The following is a 25111-nucleotide window of genomic DNA, read 5'->3' as shown; positions in this document are numbered from 1 at the left end:
AACGAGACAGGAAGAGAGGAGGAAAAACGCGCGCGGGAGAGGAAGAAAAAGGAAGAAGAAAGGCCAGTCCGATTTGACCGGTCCGATCCGGTCCGGTTCGATTCGGCCGGTTCAATTCAGAATACAAAATTTTAAATTTTTACTCTGCCTTGGAACCGAAAACGAGGTCCAAAAATTCCGAAAAAATTCCAGAAAACTCAGAAAAATTCGTAGACTCCAAATATATTTTTACTTTTGACACGTGGTCTTTAAATTAATTTTTAAAAATCATCAAAGTTTATATTTTCGGAAAATCGAACCCGATTTTTAAAATCCGAAAAATCTCAAATAATTTCTTAAAATTTAAATAAAATTAAAATATCAATATTACTCATAAAATAATAAATTTAAAAATTTTTGGGGTGTTACACCAAGGTTGTTAAAAAAAGTTATTTATGCTGACATGATATTTATTAAATTAAAAAATTATATTTTCATATATTGATAGTTTTGTGTAAACAAATTATAGGTTATTGTGCAATTTGAATCGTCTAGGTTATAGATAGATGAAGAACAAAATTAAATTTTTTTCGATAAATATTAAATTAATTAGAAAAAAATATAATTCTTAATATAACAAGTATGTGTCAATAAAAATAACTTAAAATTTGACTATTGAATATAAGAGATTTTGTATTACAAATTAAAATTTAAATACTTATTATTACTGATGTAGTTTAAGGTTCTTAGGTCAATGAATGGTTCCAACAATGCGTTAGTGACCTAAGCAGGGTCACTTCAACGCTCAAGTTAGTAAATGCCAAAAGAATGAGCAAATACTAAAGAATAATAAGGGAATTAAATTGCGTACCTTAGCTAATGCTATGCGCCATATTTATAGGGCAGAGTAAGGTGACTTTTCTGCCCTCATCGGAGATTTTGTCAGCTCCTATTCAATTATTTTCTTTCGTGTATTACAAAAACTCCACCTATAGTGCAGTTACATTCTCGGCGGAAACATGGCATATCCTATTGACATGCATTTGACTTTTAAATTATATCCGAAAATCCTACCTTGTCTAAGTACCCTGTATTTTATCTGAACTTCTTGTCTCCAATCCAAACACATTGTGTCTTGATCAATACCTCGTATCTTGTCAAAATATATTATGTCTCGATCGAACACCTTATGTCTTATTCAAACATATCATGTCCTAACCGAATACCTCGTGTCTCATCCGAACATTTTGTATCTCATCTTAACACCCTACTTGCTTAGTAAAGTTTAGATCTAATTCGGATCCTTTATCATCTGAATCATCATACTATATCAATTCCATACCCTTAAATTGAGACAATGTCTATCTAATTTACCCTAAATTAATTAATGATAATTTGACTTTGAAACTAATTTAAAAGTATTAGCTTTTTAACTAAAAAAAATGGTTTAAATATTGCAACATACCGTAAGAAAATAAGCCTATTGCGACCCTTTTATGCCGATGCAAGTAAGAAAAAAAAATATAATCATTTTGACATTTGATGCTAATTACAAATTTTTTTATCTTTTCTAATAATTAATTATGCGTTTCTTAAAAAAAATAATTATGCTCTTATTAGAAAATTTTAATATGGAGATAAAACCTACATTTTGATTCCCAATCTTACATTGTATTTTTTTTTCATTTTAATTTCTTGATAAAACCTAAATTTTGTCCAAATTGAAAAAATAGAACATAATGGGTAATTTTTTTTTTTAAACTTTTGTGTCATGACAATTAATTTTTGAGTTTTTATATTTTAAAAAATGAAAAAAAATAATTATAATTTTGAGTTAATGGGGTATTGTTGGCAAACACTTTTTAAAAAAATAAAAATGAAAAGAGGTGTGATGGTGTGAAAAAGGAATAATAATTAGAAAGAAAGGGTGAATGCGGCCAACATAAGCAAATGCCCAAGTCGTCCAGTGGACACGAAGGAACCCAGAAAAGCAAGTTGTCATATTCCAAGCGGACCTGTCTTGGCCACCACACCAAATGCTCTCATGCCTTAAGGCCCATAATTACCAAAACTCCAACTTTCAATTATCTTCTATTTATTGCTTCTATCGTTTCTCTATCTTTTCTGGGTTTCTGTTTATTTACCCTTTTCTTTTCTTCTTCGTTGTATATATTTTCTTTTTGGTCTCTTGAAATTTTCCAATAATTCCTTTTTGATTTGCCACCAATTATGCAAGCAACTCAAGCAGCCAACAATGGAGTTGCAGAGATTCCTTCACAGGTTAGTACTTAAGGCCCTCCATCTCTTTTTCTGCATCTGCATGTTTATTTGGTACTTGTGCATTTCATAGATTGGCTTGCTTTTTCTGTGTAAGTGAGATTCACCTGCTTTAGGTTAAAGCTTCCAACTTTATCTAGTAGTTCAAAAGACATATAGCATCTTTTCTCAGTCCTGTATAATTTATGAGTTTGTGGAAATCTAGCTTCTTTTTTTTTCGCTTTCTTTTCTTGTGGTGGCTGATCATCTCAGATTGTTGACAATTAATAAGCCATTCTTTTTGTGATTTCATGATTTAATCCTCTGTTCTTCCAATTTTAGCTGATTTCTTGTTATTCAGACTGCTATATATAAAATAACGCTATTGATAATTCATTTAATATTTTTTATTATTCTCTTGGTGGCGGGTGCTAGGAGTTTGCGTTTACGTATCCAATTACTATATATATATATATATATATATATATATTGAAGAATTATGTTGCGGCTAGAGCCAAGTGATTGGGAACTCAGGTCTTTATCCACTGAGGTTTCTCAGGACCTGCATAAATGAATTATTTACTTCTGTTATGGTAGCGGAAACTGAAATTAGATTGGTTGTTGGCGACTAAATATCAATGAGACGCATAAAATATTCTATCTGACTTTGTAGATTATGTATCTGGCAACCGGCATGTACTATGTAGCACTTGCAACGCGTTCTCAAAGGAAATCATTGGAGAAAGATTTACTTTTGGCTTCTTAGCATCCTACTGATGGTAGGGCTAGGGAGTAAAATGGTGATTTTGCCCTTGGAATCATAAAGGAAACCCACTGAATGTACATATTTTCTACGTTATAATATACTGCCAGATTTATGGTCTATATTTTGCATTTCTAAATTTAGACAGTAGTTTTTAACGCCATCCTTTTCTTTTTCCATGGAAGTGTAGCAGCTTGGCTTGAAATGATCATGATTAGGAATGATCTTATTGAACGTCAAACACAGGCAGGCCCTTTGGAATTTGCGAGCAAAAACATTGGTAGTAAATAATTTGTAGAGTACACATGCTTGCCAACTAGGCCAACCTTTAGTTAGAACACTTTGATTAAGATTAAAAGAATAAAACTTGTTTAAGAAATTATTTCCCCCCTCCTAAGAAAGATGATGTTTCTTTTTAGGTTAATGGCAACAAAATTTCAAACCTTTGGTCTCATTTGCAGATTATTGATAAAATGAACCAGATCTAACTTCACCCAAAAGATACCTTGGGAAAGGAAGATTGCTAAGTCATATATATGAAGCATTTTTCCTCTATACCCAGCTGATGTGGGATTTAACTCGGCTTTGTGGAATTTAACATAACCTCGACAATTGGACCTCCTCACGCCCAGCCTCTGGAGAGTGATGTTTGTAGGATTGGAATTTTGTTGGTGGCCTAACATCAAGATTAGAGTTGGCTCTAATACCATATTGATAAAATAAATTGGGCCTAACTCCAAAGGAGTTAAGGCACCTTGTGGGAGTAGAATTGTCCGGCCATATATGAAGCATTTTTCCTCAATACCCAGCACTAGAATGAGATGTTTGCAATCCAGGTTGCATGATTCAGGATAGGCATACCTCTTGGTCACATTGGTCATATATTCTATTTTGGCATGGCATAGTCTTGTGGAAGCTCATTGACCAAAATGACTGATGGTTAATGCTTGTTACTTGCAGGGTGTTCTAAAACACATGGAACCCTCCAACGAAGAAGTTTCAACTCCAGAACCAGGAGGAAGGCGCTTGGATCTTTCAGTTCAGATACCCCCTAGACCTATAGGTTTTGGCACTAGTAGGAGTGGAAAAGGTTTAATCCACTCCCAAAATTCAAGTAAAGGCAGTTCATCATCTGGAGGTTTATTGCGTGGTTTAAGCTTCAAGAAAAAAGGTGTTGTAGTTGTACCTGATGGTGAGACTGAGCGGAGCTTTCTCATCAATTCAGATCCTACTACAGCTCCAGATAGTCCTGTTATGGCCAGTCTCAGGTCTGCTTGGAAAAGATGCACATCTCTTCCTGTTAAACCTGCATCAAACTTGTCACCTTCAGTTTCCACCCCCATTTCTGCAAGAATGCATGGTGAATCTCATAAAACAAGTGTAAGCTACATTGTTGCTTTTCTGCTGCCTGTTAAAGACTTTTTTGTGTAAATTTCAATTCATTTTGATTTTCTCAGAGAGCTCTTCCTGAATTATTATTGAATTTGGAAGAAGTTAATTGTTGTTTAACATTGGCATATTATATTTCTATTTCAAGCAATGTTCGATGCCTTACTATTATTATTATTATCAAGGTTATGGCATATAATATTTATAGAACAAAAAAAAAAATCTAAAATAATTATGGTAATCCTTATTCAGAAAGGAGCAGCTCAGGGAGTTGTTTCTAGGTCCCTCTCAGTGCCTGGGCAGAATATTGTAATTGTGCGGTCTTCATCTTTTGCTGCTCGCAATGAGAATGACGTGACAAATCCAAGCAATGGTATAAAGTAGCACGTCTTCCATTACTTAAGTTCTTTATTTCTATTGTTCATTCTACTTGTTGAATAAGTGGATTCTTTAAATCACCATCCACATGGAATTGGGTGAAGTTAGCATACTTTAGAAATTATAGATGGTTTTAGTTTTTTCGATGTTTGCATAGGATGATAGCCTGCTTCCTAGAGGAATCACAAAAAAAGTTTTATGTGCATTGTCAACTTTAATTTGTCACGGTGATGATTTATTGGCAGCCTACTTTTTAAAATTTGAAGCCATTTAACCAAGTATTTATGGCTCTGGAAATTGATTAAACTCACAAGTTTTTCTTGATGTGATGGAAAAAAATTTATCACCAGGTACTTTATCTATTTTTCATGCATGCCATTAAGATAATTGCAGACCAATCAATAATACTGTGATCTTCAAAGAAAATGACAGAAACAGTATAATGAAGTTCTGTATATATGCCACTTTCGCACTGGCATACTAAACCACATGCCTATGTAACTTTTCTTCTTGGAAAAACAGATCAAATTTCTGTTCCTGTAGAAGTTGATGATGAAGAAATTCCTGAAGAGGAAGCTGTATGTAGGATCTGTCTTGACGTATGTGAAGAAGGAAATACACTCAAGATGGAGTGCAGTTGCAAAGGTGCTCTTCAACTTGTACATGAAGAATGTGCAGTTAGGTGGTTTAGCACAAAAGGAAATAAGAGCTGTGATGTATGTGGGCAAGAAGTTAAGAACTTACCTGTAACTTTGCTTCGAGTGACGACCTCAGCTCAAAGCAACAACAGACAGGAACAGAGTAACCATTTGAGGTCACAATCTATAAGGTAGTACAATATGAGGTTAATCATGTTCTGACTGTTGAACATGCCATCTGGATTCAGTTATTTGAACGACCAAATCTATTTTCTTAATTCTTATTCATTATGTTTTTTACATCAACTCAGCTGAATATTTCTTGTTAATTTCATGTGACATTCTGTTGCTTGTAAAGTGTATTTTTTCCTGTCTGCTAATTTGATCTTTTGTTTTATTGATGTCGTTTGCAGTGCATGGCAGGACTTTGTAGTGCTTGTCTTAATTAGCACCATATGCTATTTCTTCTTTCTGGAGCAATTATTGGTATGTTGTCTAGAAGCTAGAAAGCATAAAATTAACTTACATATCTTTTCTGAAAGCTAAACTTGTAACTTATCTCATTCTGTAACTAAGATTTCAAATGCATTTGTCGAAGTATTAATGGTGCAATGTTAACTCTGTTTTCAAAATTTTGTAGATTCATGACATGAAGACTCAAGCGGTCACAATTGCTGCACCATTTGCATTTACTTTAGGCCTTTTGGCATCTATCTTCGCCGTCATTTTAGGTATTACCTAACCCTCAAAATCTACAGAAAGTATCCTTTTTTGGACTGAATTCTGTCTTATGGTATGCTTGCATGACTTGCAGCAATCAGAGAGTACATATGGACATATGCTGCTCTTGAATTTGCACTCATAGCCGTTTTTGTCCACTTATTTTATAGTATGGTAAGTAACATATCTGGCTTTTACTCTTTCTTCCTCTCCAACAACAAAAACAACAAAAACAAAGAAAATCCCCCTCTGAAGTAGCTGTGTTCTGTTTTCAATAGAGGAATCAATGCAGTGTTGGCTTGTGGATTTATGTGGTAACGTTAATCCAGAAGGACGGTCATTTCTTGTCCATGAAGATGCAATGGTTTTCATTACTTATTGTTCAGTACATGGTTGGTGTTGGAGGGTAAAGGAGAAACTGGTAATTAGGATATCGTATAGTTTCAGTATTTTAAGCTGCAGGATTTGGGTCAGAAACAATTTAAATACCATAGGTGCTCTTTAAGGATCATTTTTGAATTAAGCTTTTTAAATAGGTTATCTAACTAGCTCTGCTGCCATATTCCAGTACCATCGAAACTTGGGATTTCTATACCATCTTAGTTCCACTCTATCCATCTGCAGCCATGCAACTAGACCTTTCAAGAACTATAAGGGCAAGTTTTGCTAGTGACGTTTCCTTAGCACAACATGAAAACTTGTTTTTCTTGTATTCTGATTCATTCCCGCAGTCAATCTTTATACAGTTTTCTTCTTTTTAGAATCTTTAATTTCTATTACTTCCAATACAAATGCATCTCAAGGTCAGGTTTGTGAACCTTCTCAAAATTTGCTCTTATCAAAAGTTAATTAGACAAGAGAACATGATGAAGCCCATTCCAACTTAGCCAAGAGGTTGATAAGAAATGCCAGAACGCAAAGCTATTGAGGAAAACCATCACCCATATCAGAGGACCAAAATCAGTAAGTGATTGCCAATTGCAGCTACATTAATGAGACAGCCAACTGCTCAATTCCTCATGAAAACAGCGTGCAATTTTTCTAACATCAATAGTAAATCTTGGTAAATTTTTAAGTTGTATGACATTCAGGCTATTTTCATTTGCTTCACTGTTTCCAATTTCTTTATTTGGCTATTTACACATTGTTGGAAGTGGGAATTATTCCTTACACCTGACTATTCTTCTTGGCGTGCTAGAGTTTCGAATTTGACAGTGTATCTCTGTTCTCTTGCTCTTTAGATTAGTAAAGGATATTAGCTTTTATTTTAGGATACATCTGAACTTTTTGATTTCACTGAAAGCAGGAAAAGTAATCTAAATTCGTTATAGATGGAATGTGCTCGAGTTCAGAACTTTAGATGTCCATTAACTCATGTCATTGATTAAAGTCTCGTGAAACTTTGCTGCAGATTCATCTGAGGGCCATTTATGCTATATTGGTTTCATCAGTTTTGGGTTTTGGTATATCTATGACCCTCAACTCATTGTATATTCAATATTATGCTTGGCGAGTTCGGGTTGCCCAGAACCCTAGTCCAGTATGATGTTCATTTGCAGGTGGAGTTATGGCGTACATCTTATGTATTAACTTGGAAAGAAACAATGTAATGATGCCATTAAAATATGTATGGCCCATGTGTTATCAGAGGAAGAAATTCCACATTTATCTTTACTTTGGTTTAGTTTATCTCTTAATCTCTCATTGTCCAACTTAATCTAATTCAGAGAAGTGGAAAGGTTTTATTTTAGTTTTTTTATTGTTTATTATAACATGCCGGTAGGGCATTCAACTCCTGAACAATAAAATTAACTTCTGTAAGATGTCTTAGACTGCACCTGAACTTGTATTAGAACTCAAACAACCTTAATTTATATTTAAGGGTGGTCATGAGAGAGAGAGAGAGAGAGAGAGAGCATGAGCATTTTAGTAATTTTGGGATGATATTAAATTACATTAAAACAGAGATGGGAAAAGAGAAAGAAACTCTCCATTTCAAGTGTTACGTTATGCAGCTTGAAACTTATATATACAAGAAAACAGACCACTTTATATACATAATATAACACAACACCAAAATGCAAGTGGATGGAGGAAAAAATGGGAGGAAAAGAAAGAAAACCCCCCCTTCCTACCAAGGAAAAAAAAAAGCGCTATTTATGCTTTGTGACAGGAATGAAACTATCACCTCCTTTTTTCATCCATATTGTAGAACGAGTTCTCTTCACGTGATCTACAAAGAGCTGATGCCTGTCATCAAGGAATAGTTAGACAAATTATAAACATCAGAATTAGAGATGCATGGATGTGCTGATACAAGACAGTCCTAATAGCAAAGGAAAACATTCAATTCCAGTACTCATCATGAGAGTAATAAAAATGGGGCTTACCTTTCATATTCCAGCTTCTGAGTAACAATCCCATTTAGTAGCAGCTCTGAACTGTAAATAGCTGCCCCTGGAAGTATGAAGTGTGGGATGCAAAATTATCATGAGTTTATATTTAACGAATTATCTCAAGACATAAAGGAGAGTAAATATTCCAAACCTTTTTCGAGGAAAGGTACACAAACTTCATAATCCTCTTCACAGGATAAAACCAACAGATCTTCTAGGACAACATCATCCTTAAGAGTAGATCTGCCAACTCTCTCCACCGCCTGAAAAGCATTACCACCAGATATTACTTGACACACAGCATAAAATTTAAGAGCATGTAAAAGGCCAAATGGAGTGACCAAACTTCAAACAACCAGCAGATCAATGTACAACAGGAAAAATTGAGAAAATGAGGCAGATATAGATGGTGCATCCATGGATGAGTGACAGAGATCCCAGGCAAGAATATTAATCCAGATCTTTTATGAAACTATTGAGGGCCATCATTAAAAACAATGCAATAGAAACTAATCCAATTACCAATTGTAGAATTCAAATCAGATTATACAGATCACAGTACATACCTGACCACAAACTGCTTTAACCAAGCCTGAAACAATTTCTTTACTTGGCTTTATGCTGGGAGTGATCAAAACTCTTCGACCCTGCAGAAATGTTTATTAACTAGTTCAGCCACTGCAATAAGATAAACCAACATTATTAGAAAAAAAAAAATACTTGCCTGCAGAAGTGGACGTTGACGTGCATGTGCCAATGAAACTGGCATGTTAAAACCAAGCTCTTTTTCCTTTTTCATGTCCCTGAGTATGTATTTTTGCTCATCAATATAATAATTAGCCCGTCCCACATTCTCAAGCCATAAATGTGTTACCACTGGCTTGCCAGAAGCAATGGCTTCCAACATATTCCTTGTACGCACAAACTTATCAGTAATAAAGTGTGTTGCATCTGTAATAGAGGATGCTATGGAAACTTTAAGCCGGTCCACAATCTGTGAAATAAGAACAGCCAATATCTAGTTAAAACAGCATAAAATATTATGCAAACAAGCTCATGAAAACCAGAGGACTACCTTTCTCTGCTGCTTAATTATATCCTCATCCAAGTGGTGGCTTAGCAACACTCTAACATTAGCCAAATCTCTTCTCTTCCTTGAATCTTTTGGTGCAGAAATAGGTTCTCGTGCTGTAGCACACAAGGTACTAACTTCTCTCATGAGGCTTGATCTAGAGAGCCTCTTCTTGCATGATTGCTTAACATATTCACTACTGATACAGACAGGTGATGCAGTATTCACAGGGGTCATACAGTTAGCTGGGGACGTACACATTGAATTAGATGGTTCAGTTACCTCCTTTGGTAAATGATTTGAAAGTACTTTTACTTCATGTCCAGTAGATGGTGATGAATGTGCATTATTCTTTCTGTCAGGTAATTTTTCCTTTACTCCCATTTGATCAACAGAATTATTCTTCCCATTCTCAATGAAAATAGAACTGAGAACAGCATTGCCTGAACCTGATTTATCTACACTTCTCGGTGATGGTTCTCCTTTGAAATTTTGGTACAAGGAAGATGGGTCTGGGCAAACAGAAATGGAGGATTGAGTTTTTCTCTTTGTGTTTAAATCAGCAAGACTGGTGGTTTTAGCATCGCTATGTGGCCTTTTATGCATATTTGCAGACTTTCCAACAATACCTGGCTGATTAGATGCCTTGGACTGAGCATCTAAGTTGACCAGTCCATTAAGCTGACCTGATTTTTGTCGACAAGATCTTCTTCTTCTTGGGAAACTGATGCCATTACTTGTAGCTGCCAATTTCGACTTGAAATTTTCAAGCTCCCCAGATTGTGCCAAAAACACTTCTGAAGATTTCCCTTCAGCATCAACACTGTCACCAGCTTCATTTCGTCTGAGGGCACTAATCTCAATTGTACAGTTTGCTTCTTCTCCACAACCACTAGACACATTCTCAGCTCTTTTCAATTGAGTGGCAACCAAGGAATTCCTAGTTCGATGAGCAATGGGTGTCAAATTAGCAAATTCCTCTGGTAAGTTCTGTTTCTTAACTGAGCCACTTCCAGTTAAAGCAATTCCATGATGTCCATCACGTGCATCATGTAGGCTGCTTTCAATAGTTCCTTCTGCCATTTTAGATGGCATTTTGGCTGCCCTTTTTATCCTATTGGTCACTGAGACTTCAACATCAGATTTAGCCCTCTTCCTCCTACTCTTTAATAGATCCATATCAGAATCATTTCTGACAATCGCAGAATGCTTCTGTGGTGAACTTGGAGGTCGTTTTTTTGATTTAGCACCAATCCTCTTTGTTTTCTTAGATTGTACTGGGGCAACCTCAATATCATAGTCTTTACCAAAATAGCATTGCTTTGAAAGTGAACTCTTCTTAACTTTTCTTCCTGGAGATCCTTTTTGAGAGTCTGAATTTCCTGGCACATTATTAGCATCAGAGTTAGCAATTCCATCCCCACACAACAAGGCTTCCATGGCTTCAGCAGCCATTTGAGTGTCCAAACCTACATCAAGCCCTTCTGGCATATTATTCCTGGCAAGACCAGCTTCCAATTGCCCTACTGAAGTTGCTATATTAGACTGTTCATCAAACTTGCTAACTAGATTCTTTCTAATATTCATTTCAGCTTCTGGTGTTGTCTTCTTATTCAGTTTTGTATTATGCAGCACTATTTTAGAATCAGAGTGAACAACTATTTCATTGTGGACATCCAATTTTCTTTTATTTTCTCTGCATCCACCTAGTTGTTTTCCTTTGGCCTTTTGGGTTTTTATAAAAGATCTTTTCCCAAGATTTGTACTACCAAAAAATTCTTCCTTCCTTCTACAGAATATATCTCCCCCTCCCTCATCTTCTTGTAAATCATCCCAGTCAAAAATTCCAGTTTTCTCATTGATGCCTCTATCATTGGTTTTCTTGGCCAAACTTTGTGGCCCTTTTGCGGTTGAAACAAAATTTGGTTTTCCCTTACTATTCTTTCCCAGGTCAAATTCATTGAACAAGGCCTTGTTCTCTTCAATCAACCTTTGCACACAGGCAAATGCATTGGCTTGTGATGATTCTCCAGGTTCTTGGGAGTCGATATAGCTCAACCCAGCCAGACCATCATCACAAGTGGGCAACTGATGCATTTCTTTTACACCTGCAGTATTATCATTATTGGAAGCAAGTTCTTCATTTTCAACAAAGAAATCCTCATCAAAGAGTTTTCTCACTGCAGAACGGCCAATCTTATAGTCATGCACATTTATCAATCCCTTCACTTCATTGTTGTATCTTCCTGTTCCTGTATCACACACCTGATCAACTTCCTTCCAAGCTTCTCCATTTGACCCATTATTTTTCATAGCATGTTCTTCTGAATGCCCATTATTAGCCTGGGGAGAATGAGACTCACTGTTGGTTCCCTCCAAAGCAAGTCTGCGAGCTGCTAGACCAGATGCTCGCAAAGACGCTGCACGGACTGAAGTAAATCTTGCAATAGAACCTGAGGGGTAGGAAAAAAAAATTCAGAATGAAATAGTCCCATATCAAGATGGTAGTTATTAGCAGAAATGAAATATAAATTGCATAAGACCAAATACAAATTCCAAACTTCCTTATTATTTATTTTATTGACAAAGATAAATTGCACACTGTCAATATCAGTCATTTGAACCTAAGGTTCTCGCACGCAGCATTTAAATTTGCCCCACTTCAAAAGTTAAGTTCAGAGAGAGAAAAACGGATATCTTAGGCATTCCTCCATGCAATATAAATGATCCTTGGAGTTGCGCATCAGAAAAGGCATGATAAATAACAAGAAACAAGAAGAAAGAACACAAACCAGGCATTGGTTCTTGGCTGACTTGACCGGTTGGGGTTTCAGGAGAAACATCAAGTCCTGAAATGCACAGATGATATCACAATTTTAGTTTCCAAGACTGATAAAGTTCATTACGTGCAGAGGTTGAAAGTAAACATTTCAGTTCAATTCTTACTATTTCACAAGTATTACGATGCAAAATATTAGAAATACAAAACCAACTAATTAAAGAATTGGCATTTCATTCTACAAAATAATCCATCTTTCAAACTGATGACAAATCTAATCATAAATATCATTCCCAGAATCTTATACTGAATTTCATTTATCACAAAAGGTTCAGAATAACAACTCACTGGAACTACAGTTTTCATTGGGTTGCTCCACCAATCTGTCCTCACTGTGTTCAAAAGAAGTATGCCAACTCCTCTCCCCATCCAATGATTCACGCTTGCCTCTTCTTTGAGATTCATCATCAGAGAACCCACCACCATCATCCAAAACTTCAGTTTTATCTGTTCCTTCACCATCACTGCTAAAATCATCTATCAATTGAGTGTCCACGTGTTCAAGGCAAACAGGATCATCCATTACTTGCGTTTCACCTCCAAGATCAACTATTTGGGTCTCGAATGCATCTTCAACTGGAACAGAGTCATCAAAAGGTACAGTATTTTGCACCAATTGTACCTTGTTAGCATTGCCACCTTTTTCATCTACTTATAATTTTAAAGAAAACACCAAAATTCCATTAGATATAAGCATAACTGAAGATGCTGAACCATATCACAATTATGAAAGTTTTCAAGCATAGACTACAGCAATAAAACCACATAAAAGGAATCAGGAGAAACAACAATGCAAATACACAGTCAACTTTTATATACTTATTTACATTAGCAATTCAAAAGGAAGGATTAAATGAACACATGCTCATCCTAGACATCCAGAAACATACGAGCAATGCGAGGACTAAAACATAATCACCCGCACACTTCAAATCCTCCCCAATTAGGAACAATTGTCACGCTATCATATCAAAATACTGTATTCTCCTCTATATCAATTCAATTAATGCTTTACCATTTTTCATTAACAAAATAAAATGCCTAAAGTAGAAAATATAAACTCGGTTAGCTTCTCAATCAAACTGATCTCAAAATCAAACAAAAAATGACGACTAAAAAACAAAGCTTTAAGGTGTACAACACATATCAAATAAGTAAAAGTCGTTTACCAGGCAAGGAAGAGGGAAAAATCTGAGAATCAAAGGGCTGAGTATCGGTATATGAGAAATTGGGATTTAGGTTATCTTGCATTGGTTTAGTATAGGCATCATCGTCTGCGAGAGAACCCATGGTCTCAATTCATCGGCAGAACGAAATCAAAATCCAAGCTATTAAAACTCTGGAAAATTAGCGAACTTTAGACAGAGACTTGAGCGGAATTGAAGTGAAAGGAACAGAAATAGCAACTGACAAAAGAGCGAGACAGTTGGTTAGGGTTAAGAGAGTGGCGAAAATAGGGAGATTTTTGGAGGGAAACTGTACTGTACTGTACTGTACTGTTAGGTGTACGGATTTCACCGAGAGGTTTTTATAAGGAAAATTTTTATTAGCAGTCCTCAATTTTAAAAATTATTTTACTTTTATTCTTTAATTTTAATTCGTGATAAAAATTTTTACTCTTTAATTTTATTTTAAAAAAATTCCTTTCACTTGGAATAAAAAGTTTTCGAAAAAAAAAACCGTTCTTTTTAAATATATATATATAATTAAAAAAAAAATTAAAACCGAACTATAAGAACTTTTTAATTTTTTATATTATTAACCGATCAATTTAAATATTATTATTAAATAATTAATCATATTTAATAATATTTTTAATAAATAAATAAATATTATTAAATTGAGTATTTTTAATAAAAATAATTGCAAACAATCTAAAACTATAGAAACAATGACTTTATAATAAAGTTTCATAAAGTGCTCAAAATAAAGTTGTATAAAGTTTTAACGCAAAACACCATAAAAATATTTTTTTAGGAAAAAAAAAAATTTACTTTCAAATTTTTAATTATATTTTATATTAATTAAAATATTAATTTTTTAAATTAATTAAACTTTATATTTACCATTTAAATCCTATACTTTGCGACTCTTACTAAATATATTATGCTATCAACAGGTCCCTTGGTGACTTAATAGACCTATCACGTTAAATGTCACCTCGTACCCATTAAACATCACATTACGCAACGTTACATGTCGCCACGGTAAAATATAATTAAGAATTTTAATAATTATATTTTGTCATCAGCAAATAACCTTTTTCAATTGCCTTCATCATGTCATATTACACTACTTTAAATGCTACATCAAACTACATCAGATAGTACAATTAAAAAAGTTAGAAAATATAAAATTTAATTAATATACGATATAATTAAATATATATATATATATATATAATTTCTCTTTTTTCTTACACATATTTTAATGTATACGGCTCAATTTATTTTCTTCGTTGCTCTTCATAATTAAAAACTATAATTAAATTGGATAATCACTTTTATTGCTGGAGCTGTGTAGTTGTGGTTTCAATTCGATTTTTTATAAGAATCAGAATCAGAATATAACTTAAGTTTTTTTTATTTTTTGAAATTAAAAGAGAAATTAAATTTTAATTCTGATTTCAGTTCGATTTTAAGTGTTTAAATTTAGGTTCGATTCTAATTTTGGTTCTATTTTCACTTTTAAATTTTGATTTCAATTCAGTTTAATTTTCGATTCCTACACTTAAAATTACAGTATTATTATCTTTTTAAAAAAAATCTAATTATATATTTTTAACATCAAAATATCAATAAAAATAATAGTATTAATATTCAAATAAAGATAACAATATCAAAATAAAATATTAATAGAATAACATAAATATAATAACTTATTCAAAAGAAATATTAAAATCAAACTAACAATTATCACATAAAAATATAAGATAATAACTAAATATCCATAACATTGACACTGAGTGAAATATCTCAATGAGTCAGTATCGTACTCAAATTCTTTCAACTCATGGTGCTTGGACTATTACGTTATAAAGTATTAGAGTTGTGCCTCTTCTAAAAGTTTAAACGTTTGGCACAATAATAAGTACTCAGTCATATAATTGGTATCAGAGTAGAGATCATTTATTTGAATCCTTGACAGGTGCTGGGAGTGAATTGTTGGCACTGAGTAGGGATACCTCAATACCAATATTCTGCCTAAATCCTTTCAACCCATGGAGCTTGTGTTGCTACGCTAAAGTAATTCTTTATTATATTTCCATTCAACTCTTTAAAGTTAAAATTTTGTTATATACCTTGCAAAATATTTTTTTCGTATCGTATCACTAATATTTTCAATGGGTTATAATTCAATCCTGTAAAACAATATATACATTAATTAAATCACTTCATAACATATATTTTAATAAATATATTCTACTATCATATATATAATTTTCAATTATATAATTTTTAACAAGCAAATATACTACATTATTAAAAGTTTATTTAATAAAATAATTAATTACTATAAAGTTACTTCATATATAAATTAAATCGCTTCATAATATATATATTAATAAATATATTTTACTATCTCATACATATTTTTCAATTATATATTAAAAGGTGATTTAATAAGATAATTAATGATATTTAATATATTTATAATTAAAAATAATAAAAATTAATATTAAGTTACATATATACACTTATAATTAATAGTAAATTAAATTATATATACAACAATTTTAATTACGTATAATATATACAATTTTATTGAAACTATTTAATATATCTAAAATATATAAAAAAATACATATATATAAAATTAATTTTTTAATTTAGTTCTGATTCAGTTTGATTTAAATTCGATACTAATTCGATTCTACTTCAGTTCTTGATGAGAAACTAAAATCAAACTAAACAATAAAATAAATTCAACATCAATTCAGTTCTGTTTGATTTTTCAGTCCAGTTCAAATCTTAGAAATCGTGCAGAGCCCTAATATTCGCTGACATCTTTAGAATATGTAGATATCAACCGTTGGATCAGAGACTACAGTTTCTTCACTTCACATACATACCAGGATCTCTCCCTTCGAAGGAGAATTTATGCAACCATGTCCTAAATTAGTTTAATCTTTTGCCCTCAGACTAACTAGGACATTGCTCTTTGAAGATTTACTAAGCAAAAGAAGAATTACAAGAGAATACAAGGAACTTCATAAGAGCTAATTTCCAATGCATTTGCAATTTTGCAAATGATAGAGCTAAACTTCGCCCACCAAAATTCTTCCAAAATAGAATTATTTTTTAAATGAAACAATAGTAAATGAGCTGCTAGCATTTCATCTCTACATCCAACTAAAGAAAAGCTAATATGATAACTTGGAATGTGAGAGTTTACAGGAAAATGTGAAGTGAAATAGGACTGTCCACCGCAGCAACAAAGTGAAGAAATCTAACTTCCATGCTTTGGCTAATTTGCCATTCCCATCACTGATTTGTGGCTTAACCAACCAAAGCTTCATGCCAAAATTGAAGGGATCAAAAGAGTTTGAGCCAGTACAGATCTCTCCAGACACCAAAAGAAATGCTCAGAGGCAACTCCAGAACACAGTATGTATCTAGGCAAAATCTATTTCTAAAACAGCATTCACAAAACATGACCATGCTGGTGATACTATAAAGTCCAACAGCAAATAGATAGCATTAGAATAAAAGCTTGTCATGTTACTTCCTAGCAAAATAATGACCAGGCAGCGCTGAAGGGTCAAGTTCCCAGAAGCCTCTTAGGCTGCCACCCCTCTCTTCTGTTAGTCGAAAGGCAGGAATCTGATGGGAGAATTTAAGCAGCTCACCATGGAGAACCTCCATTGTAACAGATGATGCTTCCTTTAACTGAGCCTTGAAAATCGAGTTAAAACCATCAACTTGCTCTAAAAATGAAACTCTGATCCCCAAGTCTTTTTCCTCGAGGACTTCCACTATCTCATATTCACATTTTCTCAATTCACAAGCTTCAATTTCAGCAGACCAGTTCTTATACAATGCCCAAATCTGACCTTTTCTAGGCAAAATGGTATATTCATTTTTCTTGCCGGCAGGTTCTGCACTTACTTTGTGAGAGAAGGATTCAGCAGATGTATAAGATTGTGATTTACGCATGTTAGTCCTAAATCTTCCACAACAAATGATCATATCCTTATCATGCCATTGGATCACATCATTTCGCAATGCACAAGGTTCAAGCCACCTAAGCCACAATCTGAAACCTTGGTCAGAAGCAACTTTTGTGATCTGACCATAGTACTTTGGCAAGCAATCCTCATCACTGTACAATGACCAGATCTGACCAACCTGAAACTTTTCAATGGATTTCTCAGCTTCAAAGTTGAAGAATTCTGCTTCTGGAACTTCCATACATTCTGGGGTTGAAGCTGGAGGAGTATCACAGACATTGGCAAGTTCAGGTTCTAGATAAGCACCCTTCAGACCAGCCCCGTGCTTAGTGCTTGATTCAGACTCCACTCCAGGTTTCAATTTATGTGAAGATTTTGAACACGGATCCCTGGGATGACTATTACCAGCGTCAACTACCATATATTCAGGGACGACAATCTCTTCAATATTTTTAGGCAAAGAAGCTGGATCAAGTTCAAAAGATCCCTTTGGCACACCTTGTCCTTCCTCACCCGTCAATTTAAATGATGGAATCATGTGGGAAAAGCGGAATAGTTCACCTGGTGGAATTTGAAATGTGTCATTCCCTTCTTTACTAGTACGACAGAAAAGACTCGTAAAGGCCTTCAACTTGCCTAAATACGCAACGCATGCACCGCCATCCTCCGTATACTCTGACAATATTTCAACAAATTCATATTCAAACTTCTGGCTAGGGTCTGCATTAAATTTCCATTTAATATCCCAGTTCTTGAAGACAGCCCAAATTTCCCCTTTTCTTGGAAATATCTTGTAAGTGTCCCTTTGGCGGCATTGTTCCCAGTTAATCATATGGGAAAACATAAGTCGATCTTCAGTAATTTCGGAGCCTCCACCTCTAAACTTACCACAAGCAGCTGGCAAGTCCTCACTGACCCATCGAATTTCATCCTCATCACCTGGGTCTGGCTCCAACCAGCTTATCCGCAGTTTGAACCCAGGAGACAAAACTTTCCTAATTCGAACGTAAAACCTAGGCATGGCATCCAAGGTATCATAAACAGCCCAGATCTGCCCTATCGAAAAACACTTTTCATTCCGAACTTCATTAAAATCATTGAAATCTGGATCAGGATACTCATACAGCTCTGGGTCTGTTGTGTATTCGGTGCTTGAATGTGATGCAAAGTCAACATGAGCCTCAGAACTCTTCTTACAGCCACTTTCTTCTGCCTTTTCTTTTCCCTTGACATTCTTGGTTTCCTTAGTTTCATTTGGAAAGCTCTCTGGACCTTCTTTCTGTTTCTCATTCTGATCTTTCACACCAGAAGTTAGACCAGATTCACCAGAATGCTTATTCGTTTTAAAAAAATTGTCCTTCAATCCATTTCTGCACCCTTCTTCACTGGCACAGGATGATTCACTTCCCTTGGGCTTCTTTGATGGGGTCACAAAATCTTCATCTTCACTCAAATTTTCCTTATAAGAAACCTTCCGCTTATGTCGATCAGATCTCCTCAGGTGCTCTCCATGACACCCCGAATTCACTGCTGTCTTAAAATCACCATCTTCATCAACTACCGCATCTTCTTCAGTATCAATGCTACTATCATTGTCAAAACTTTCACTTGATTCAGAACCTTTTTTCCTCTGTTTCTTGCCATTTACCTTTTGTGAACCTAACTCAGAACTGAAACCTTTCTTCTGAAAGAACTCTGTTCTAGATTGACCAGAGCTTGAATTGCCCTGATGAGTAAGTTCCACTTTGCTAAAAGCCTGATTTGGCGTATCTTTCTTTTGATTTGGCATATCTTTCTTTTCAGTAAATGCAGACTGATTCAAGTTAGTTGCTGTAGGAGCTCCAAGCACACTCCTCTCATATGCAATAAAGGGCTTAGTACAATGTTGACAAATAAGAGACTTGTTCATAACTTCCACATAATACTGGTACTTCACATTACAAAATGGACAAGCTGTCCAGAAAGTTTTGCGGCCATTGGATGACCCCTGTTGAGCTGCTGGCTGCTGCATCTGCTGCTCTTGGGAATTGAAGCCCATAAAGTTGCTTCTATAATTGTTTTGCGTTGCAATATTTGCGCTGTAGGTTGTCCTCTGCTGGGGCCTGTATGTTGGTGCCGGTTTACTTACGGAAGCTTTTCGTTTAATGTCATACAAGGACCTTTTTCCTTTGTCTAAAAGCACCCTTTGGGCTTCACCAATCAACTTGAAAGCAGCCTCTGCACCAGGGAACTTATTTTTGTCAGGATGAAGTAAGAGAGCAAACTTCTTGTATTGCTTCTTGATTGTTGCCTCATCAGCTGTCTGCTCAATCTGAAGGATGCCATACCAGTCCATCTCATTCCCAAACAACTTCTTATCAGCAGCGCAATGCACATCACAAACCATTAGCATATGGAAAATATTATCCAAATCTTTGTAAAGCTGTTGGGCTTTGAGTGCAATTTTACGGGCAGCATCAAAATCCTTGCTTTGCATCTTAATTTCAGCAATCCCTTTGGCTCTGATTGCCTCTTCTTTATTGCAATCCATAACTAAACAAATCCCCAAAGAAACTGGCTCCAAATTGCTTCAAGTGCAAGAAATCAAGAAGCTATTTCAAAGCATGGTACTGTCTTCAATATATAAAGCTGCCAAGTTAAAATTCTAAGCCTCCACAGAATGCCAGAATTCTCCACTTATCAACTTTCACATCCACATAGGCCCTGCACATTAGTACAAATCAACATAAATAAGAGCTTTCCATTGACTAGGAAAAGAAGAAAAGTACGCAGGAGCTAAAATGACAAATATGCTTTTGATCACTTTGTATTACATTTACATATGTGGTGGACCTTGCTTAGACTGTAATACTAGCACGAGTGATCCAAAACTAAATACAATACATTGTGAAAATGTTAACCTTATGCATCTAACCTTATTAACGAATAATAAACTATGGAAATAAAACAAATCCAGCAATGCCCAAGTGATGCAGAACAGGAAAAGAAAAGGATTAGAGAGAAAAAAAATCAAATAAATTTTATTTAATTGTCAATATGATGCTGCCATGGATCTCTGGGTCACTGGATGCTTAAAATTGGGTCTCGGGTTGCCTGAAACCAAGAACAAAGTGAGGCCAGCGACCATTTGGTAGCCAATCCAACGATCAAGTCAGTGAAGGTATTTGGGAGAAATGACAATGAAACAGTATTCTTAGGAATGTGTAAAAACATACCTGAGTATATGAGACATTTTGGCGTGATTCTTGGGATTCCATTAGCTTTCCTTTGGCTGTACATTATGGAATTGCACTATCAACATGATTCCCAACAATATACAATTCCATAATGTACAGCCAGAGGAAAGCTCAGGGTTGGTTAACAGATTCTCGGGAATCATGCCAGAATGTCTCCTACTGCCATATAGATAGGCTCCTAGCGCCTACTCAGGTACATTTTTATACATTCTCAAGAATATTCTTTCATTGCCATTTCTCCACCTTCACTAGTTTGAGCATCAAAGTGGCTGCCAAAAGGCTGCAGGCCTCACTTAGTTCTTGGTTTTAGACAATCCGAGACCTAGTCTTAAGCGTACAATGACCCAGAGATCCACGGCAGCATTAAATAATATCAAATCTACCAAATAATAGAAAACCTATACTTATTTATAGAGTTTTGTAACCCTAATTATATTAGGATTTAGAAACCAGAATTCCAACCCTAACTAGGAATTACAAATCAAATAAAACTACTAAATAAAATAAACTAATTCCTATTTTTTTTCCTGAAATAAATAGTCCTAATATTTCTAGGATTTCCTACATCATTAAGCCAATTACACAACTATGTAGCTACAGAAAGCAAACATCAAATCAAGAATAAATTATGATGATTCACAAACTCAAGTCATTCACAAAAACCAAAAAAAAAAAAAAGAAAGGAAAATATTAGAAATCATCAATGAGTATGCCTTTTGCCTGACCAAATTTAACTGCAAAAAGCAGCAATCTAATTAAACAACATCAGTAAATAAAAAATAGCATATTACAATGAAAAAAAAAACTCATCATTACATTAAATAAACGCGTCAAGTGTAGAGGTAACAACAGAAGAATGCTATTAATTCTATGTGAGAAACCCAATGCCCTACACTATTAAGCCTTCAAAGAAATACCAAGCTAACTTCTAGTTCAACTCTCTATAAGAATTTTCTATTTCAATCAGAACCTTAAAAGATATGGGATAAAGTAAAAAAAAAATTGAGACCCAAAACCCTAATTATACACAACTTCAGCATAACCAACAGAACCCTCATTGCAATTAGTTATGACCCAAAGCCATAATTGCATACAAATAGGGCAAAACCCAACTCAAACATGAAATTTTAGAACTCAACAACCAAAATCAAAAAATTACAGTACATGCAAAAGGAGCAAACCCAGTAAAATGCAGCCATCACATCAAGTCCAGTTTAAACCAGGTTGGTCCATCGATTCAAATAATGAAAATTGGGGGCCAAAAAAAAATAAGAACAGCACCCAAACAAATTATAAGGCAAATTTAAGCAAAAATCAAAAGAAAATAAAGCTTACCTGCTTTGAGATCATAAGAGAAAAGGAAAAAAACACACGACGAATGAGAGAAAGGTGCCGAAAAAGCAACTAGGCGCAGAATGAATGAGGGTTTACGGATTTGAAGCAATAACTATCTACGTTTTGAGCAAATTTCTCTATTTGCCTCTCCACTCTTTCGAGTTTGATGCAAAATACATTGTAATTATTCTAAACTCGAGGGGCTCTTTCAGGATACTAATTTCAAAATTTGCTAATATATCCCTATATCATTTTTAATTTTCATAAACAGGGCCTTTAAATTTTGCAAAATTACAGTGAAGCATCACTAGTAGGGTTGAGCAAATTTCAATTTTAATCAAAAAACTAAACCCAACCTATTTTATTATTTTTTAATTTATTTTAATTATTTTTTATATATCAAATTGATTTGAATTTCTTAAAAAATTATTTTTTAATTTTTCAATTTGATTCAAAATTGAATTAATCCATTGCATCTCTCATGTATAGAGGTTACCATGAATTGAAATGATCCGTTTAAATTCAAAAAAGTTAAAATTAAAATTGCAGGTCTCTTAAAAAAATCATAGATTTCCACTTTCTCACATTTTCATGTTTATAACAGTTATTGCACACTTTTTTTTTTTGGTAATAAATTGCAGGTATTTCTTAATTTGCTTGATTAAACTTAATTTTGCTCGTGATGGAGATATCTATTATAGGGTAAAACGCTCTCAGAGGAGATTTTCTTTATTTACAGTGATCGAACACTCGATCTTGCTTAAAGGATAGAGTTCCTTATCACTGATACCAATTCATTAGTATTTCACATTACATTTTATTTTATTTTACTATTTAACTTCCTACCCACTCATGATAAACTACACTATTTTTCTTATTTTTATTCACTAACTAATTTATTACATCACCTTCATCCTCTTAATTTAATGCACAATTTTTTATTTTTAGGGTAAACAAAAAGCATATGGCCAAGAACTAAACAATATATATTCTTTATTTTAATGGATCTTGTGCCCTTTTCATGGAGATTTTTGCACTTACAAAAAGAGATTAGAAACAAGCATTTAGATCCTTGTCTCATGGCGCCTGATTCTCGAAAAGATCTTCCAAATATTATTTTCTTTATAAAGGTAAATAAATCGAATCGAACTGAATTTTGAAGAGAATGACTTGATTCATTAAAATTTTATAAAGCTCAAGTTAAATTTTTGCCGAATATTCATAAGCTTACGTTTAACTTAATTAGAAAACAAGCAAAATCAAGTTGAATTTTTTTTTTTTTATTGAACTGAGCCTTGAGCAGCTCGATCGCAAGTGGCTCAGTTCATTTTGAGTTTTAAACTTAAAGTTTTAAATTTAAGATTACAAATAACTATATGTAATAAATATATGTTATATATTTATATATCATAATTTTAAATAATATATTATTTTTATGTAATACCCTGAATTTTTAAATAATTATTTTATGTATAAATTATAATATTTTATTGTATTAAATATTTTAAAAATTAAATTGAAATTTTCTGAATTTTTAAAATCGTGTTTCGATTTTTCGAGACAATTAAATTTATCGATTTTTAAAAATTAATTTAAACCATGTGGCAAGTTTAAAACTACATTTGGACTCCAAAAATTGTTTTGAATTTTTTGTAATTTTTTTAAAATTATTAGGCCTCATTTTGAGTTATAGGGCAAAGTAAAAATTAAATTTTGGGTATCTTGAATCGAATTGACTAAATCAAATCGGATTGAATTGGACCGATTGAATCGAATCAGCTCATCTTCTTTTTCTCCCTCCCCTCCCACGCGTCACCTTCCTTCTCCCATTCTTCTTCTCTTTTCTCTCTCTCCTCCCTCCCCCACCGTCGGTCGACCACCCCGAGCCCTTCCCCACACACCGGCGCTCCTCCAGCCTGCTTCCTTGCCGCTATTCGCCTTTCCCAATGACCGAAAAATGTCCCAAAATTCCTCCATTTGCGTATGCGCCGTTTGAACTTCCAGGTCCTATTCCAGCCAATCCGGCCATCAACTGGACTGGGTCTTATGTCCATTTTGCTCTACTCCTTGAGATCTTTCAATAGATACCTAGAACACTCATTTTCATCGAGCAGTTTGTATGAATTGAGCCTATGAAGTTTTAGTCCATTTCGACTTTTGGGCTAGATTTATCACAAACTAGAGAACCCACGGGAATTTCGAGACCACCGGCATGTTCTACTCGGTGAGAGCTTCGCAATGATGTAAATTTTAAAATTTTTTAATACTGAAATTTTGATGGTCCCACAAACTTTGTAGTGTTTTTTTGGGTCTTTATTGTGTCTATTTAATTAAATAAAAATTATATTCTAACTCCTGGTGCTGTGTACTTCGCGTAAGTATTCTTGTTTCATGGAAATTCTATCAGCAACCGATATTACATTTTCAGGCTAGACAGGCTAGCTGCCAAACCCACTTCAGAAGTGGGTCAGTATTACAATCCTTTCCACCATTTTTAGACACCCCAGACACCTTTCATATGTCAGAATTGGCATAGGTAAACTTGAACTCTAAATTACCTTATTTACCTAATGTCAGATTTAGAATAAAAACTCATAAAATATTTATGGGTAGATAGAAAATTATAATTCCTTTACAATAGCACAATAGCATTATTGAGAACTATGGAGCATGTTTATAGAATTTTCATAGTTAGTTTGGATGGTTTTTGTAGAATAGTAGTTTTAAGTATTATAGCTGAAGTATCTTATTGCTTGAGTTTTGTCTGATTTTGGTGGGCCCATGAGGGGCTATGTAATATTGTTGAGATGTGGGCTTGAGGCCTTTAGTTATAGAAGTATTGTTTGAGCTACTTTGCAGGTTAGCTAGGTCTTAGGTATAGGGAAAATTTTATCGGATTTTCGGCATAAATTAAGGTGTTTTTTGACTTTTTAAATTCTT

The 25111-nt window shown here is 34.2% G+C and overlaps 3 protein-coding genes across 10 annotated transcripts; 1 reads left to right on the top strand and 2 right to left on the bottom strand.

The window, feature by feature from the left end:
* The first annotated feature begins 1928 nt into the window (after positions 1 to 1928).
* Positions 1929 to 7797, top strand: LOC110631940 (uncharacterized). 6 transcript variants are annotated; one of them, XR_002490605.2, is made up of 9 exons: positions 1929 to 2259; positions 3959 to 4378; positions 4640 to 4760; positions 5288 to 5594; positions 5817 to 5889; positions 6044 to 6134; positions 6218 to 6297; positions 6927 to 7086; positions 7535 to 7682. XR_002490605.2 is itself a non-coding variant. In XM_021779988.2 (8 exons), exons 1-8 carry the CDS (start codon positions 2209 to 2211, stop codon positions 7008 to 7010), a joined length of 1227 nt encoding a protein of 408 aa, XP_021635680.2. In that variant the 5' UTR covers positions 1929 to 2208; the 3' UTR covers positions 7011 to 7423. The 6 variants fall into 6 exon arrangements, 4 of the variants coding, with proteins under 4 accessions (XP_021635680.2, XP_021635677.2, XP_021635676.2 ...); XR_002490603.2 differs by having other exon boundaries at positions 1930 to 2259; positions 6969 to 7086; XM_021779988.2 differs by lacking the exon at positions 7535 to 7682 and having other exon boundaries at positions 6927 to 7423.
* Positions 7798 to 8047: 250 nt separating this feature from the next.
* Positions 8048 to 13935, bottom strand: LOC110631939 (uncharacterized). Of its 3 annotated transcripts, none has more exons than XM_058145013.1 (9): positions 13600 to 13935; positions 12719 to 13081; positions 12384 to 12440; positions 9595 to 12044; positions 9244 to 9513; positions 9086 to 9166; positions 8671 to 8782; positions 8514 to 8580; positions 8048 to 8373 (listed from the first exon to the last, which is right to left on the bottom strand). In XM_058145013.1, the coding sequence occupies exons 1-9, from the start codon at positions 13718 to 13720 to the stop codon at positions 8277 to 8279; spliced, it is 3618 nt and encodes a 1205-aa protein (XP_058000996.1). In that variant the 5' UTR covers positions 13721 to 13935; the 3' UTR covers positions 8048 to 8276. The 3 variants fall into 3 exon arrangements, with proteins under 3 accessions (XP_058000996.1, XP_058000997.1, XP_058000998.1); XM_058145014.1 differs by having other exon boundaries at positions 12719 to 13078; XM_058145015.1 differs by having other exon boundaries at positions 12719 to 13006.
* A 2848-nt stretch (positions 13936 to 16783) lies between these two features.
* On the bottom strand, positions 16784 to 22352 carry LOC110631929 (uncharacterized). Its single transcript, XM_021779954.2, has 2 exons — positions 22172 to 22352; positions 16784 to 20303 (listed from the first exon to the last, which is right to left on the bottom strand). Exon 2 carries the CDS (start codon positions 20128 to 20130, stop codon positions 17152 to 17154), a length of 2979 nt encoding a protein of 992 aa, XP_021635646.2. The 5' UTR covers positions 20131 to 20303; positions 22172 to 22352; the 3' UTR covers positions 16784 to 17151.
* Between the last annotated feature and the right edge of the window lie 2759 nt (positions 22353 to 25111).

This window comes from Hevea brasiliensis, chromosome 4, assembly GCF_030052815.1.
Source record: "Hevea brasiliensis isolate MT/VB/25A 57/8 chromosome 4, ASM3005281v1, whole genome shotgun sequence".
Lineage (NCBI taxonomy): Eukaryota > Viridiplantae > Streptophyta > Magnoliopsida > Malpighiales > Euphorbiaceae > Hevea > Hevea brasiliensis.
This window is presented reverse-complemented; position numbering and strand designations above follow the sequence as displayed.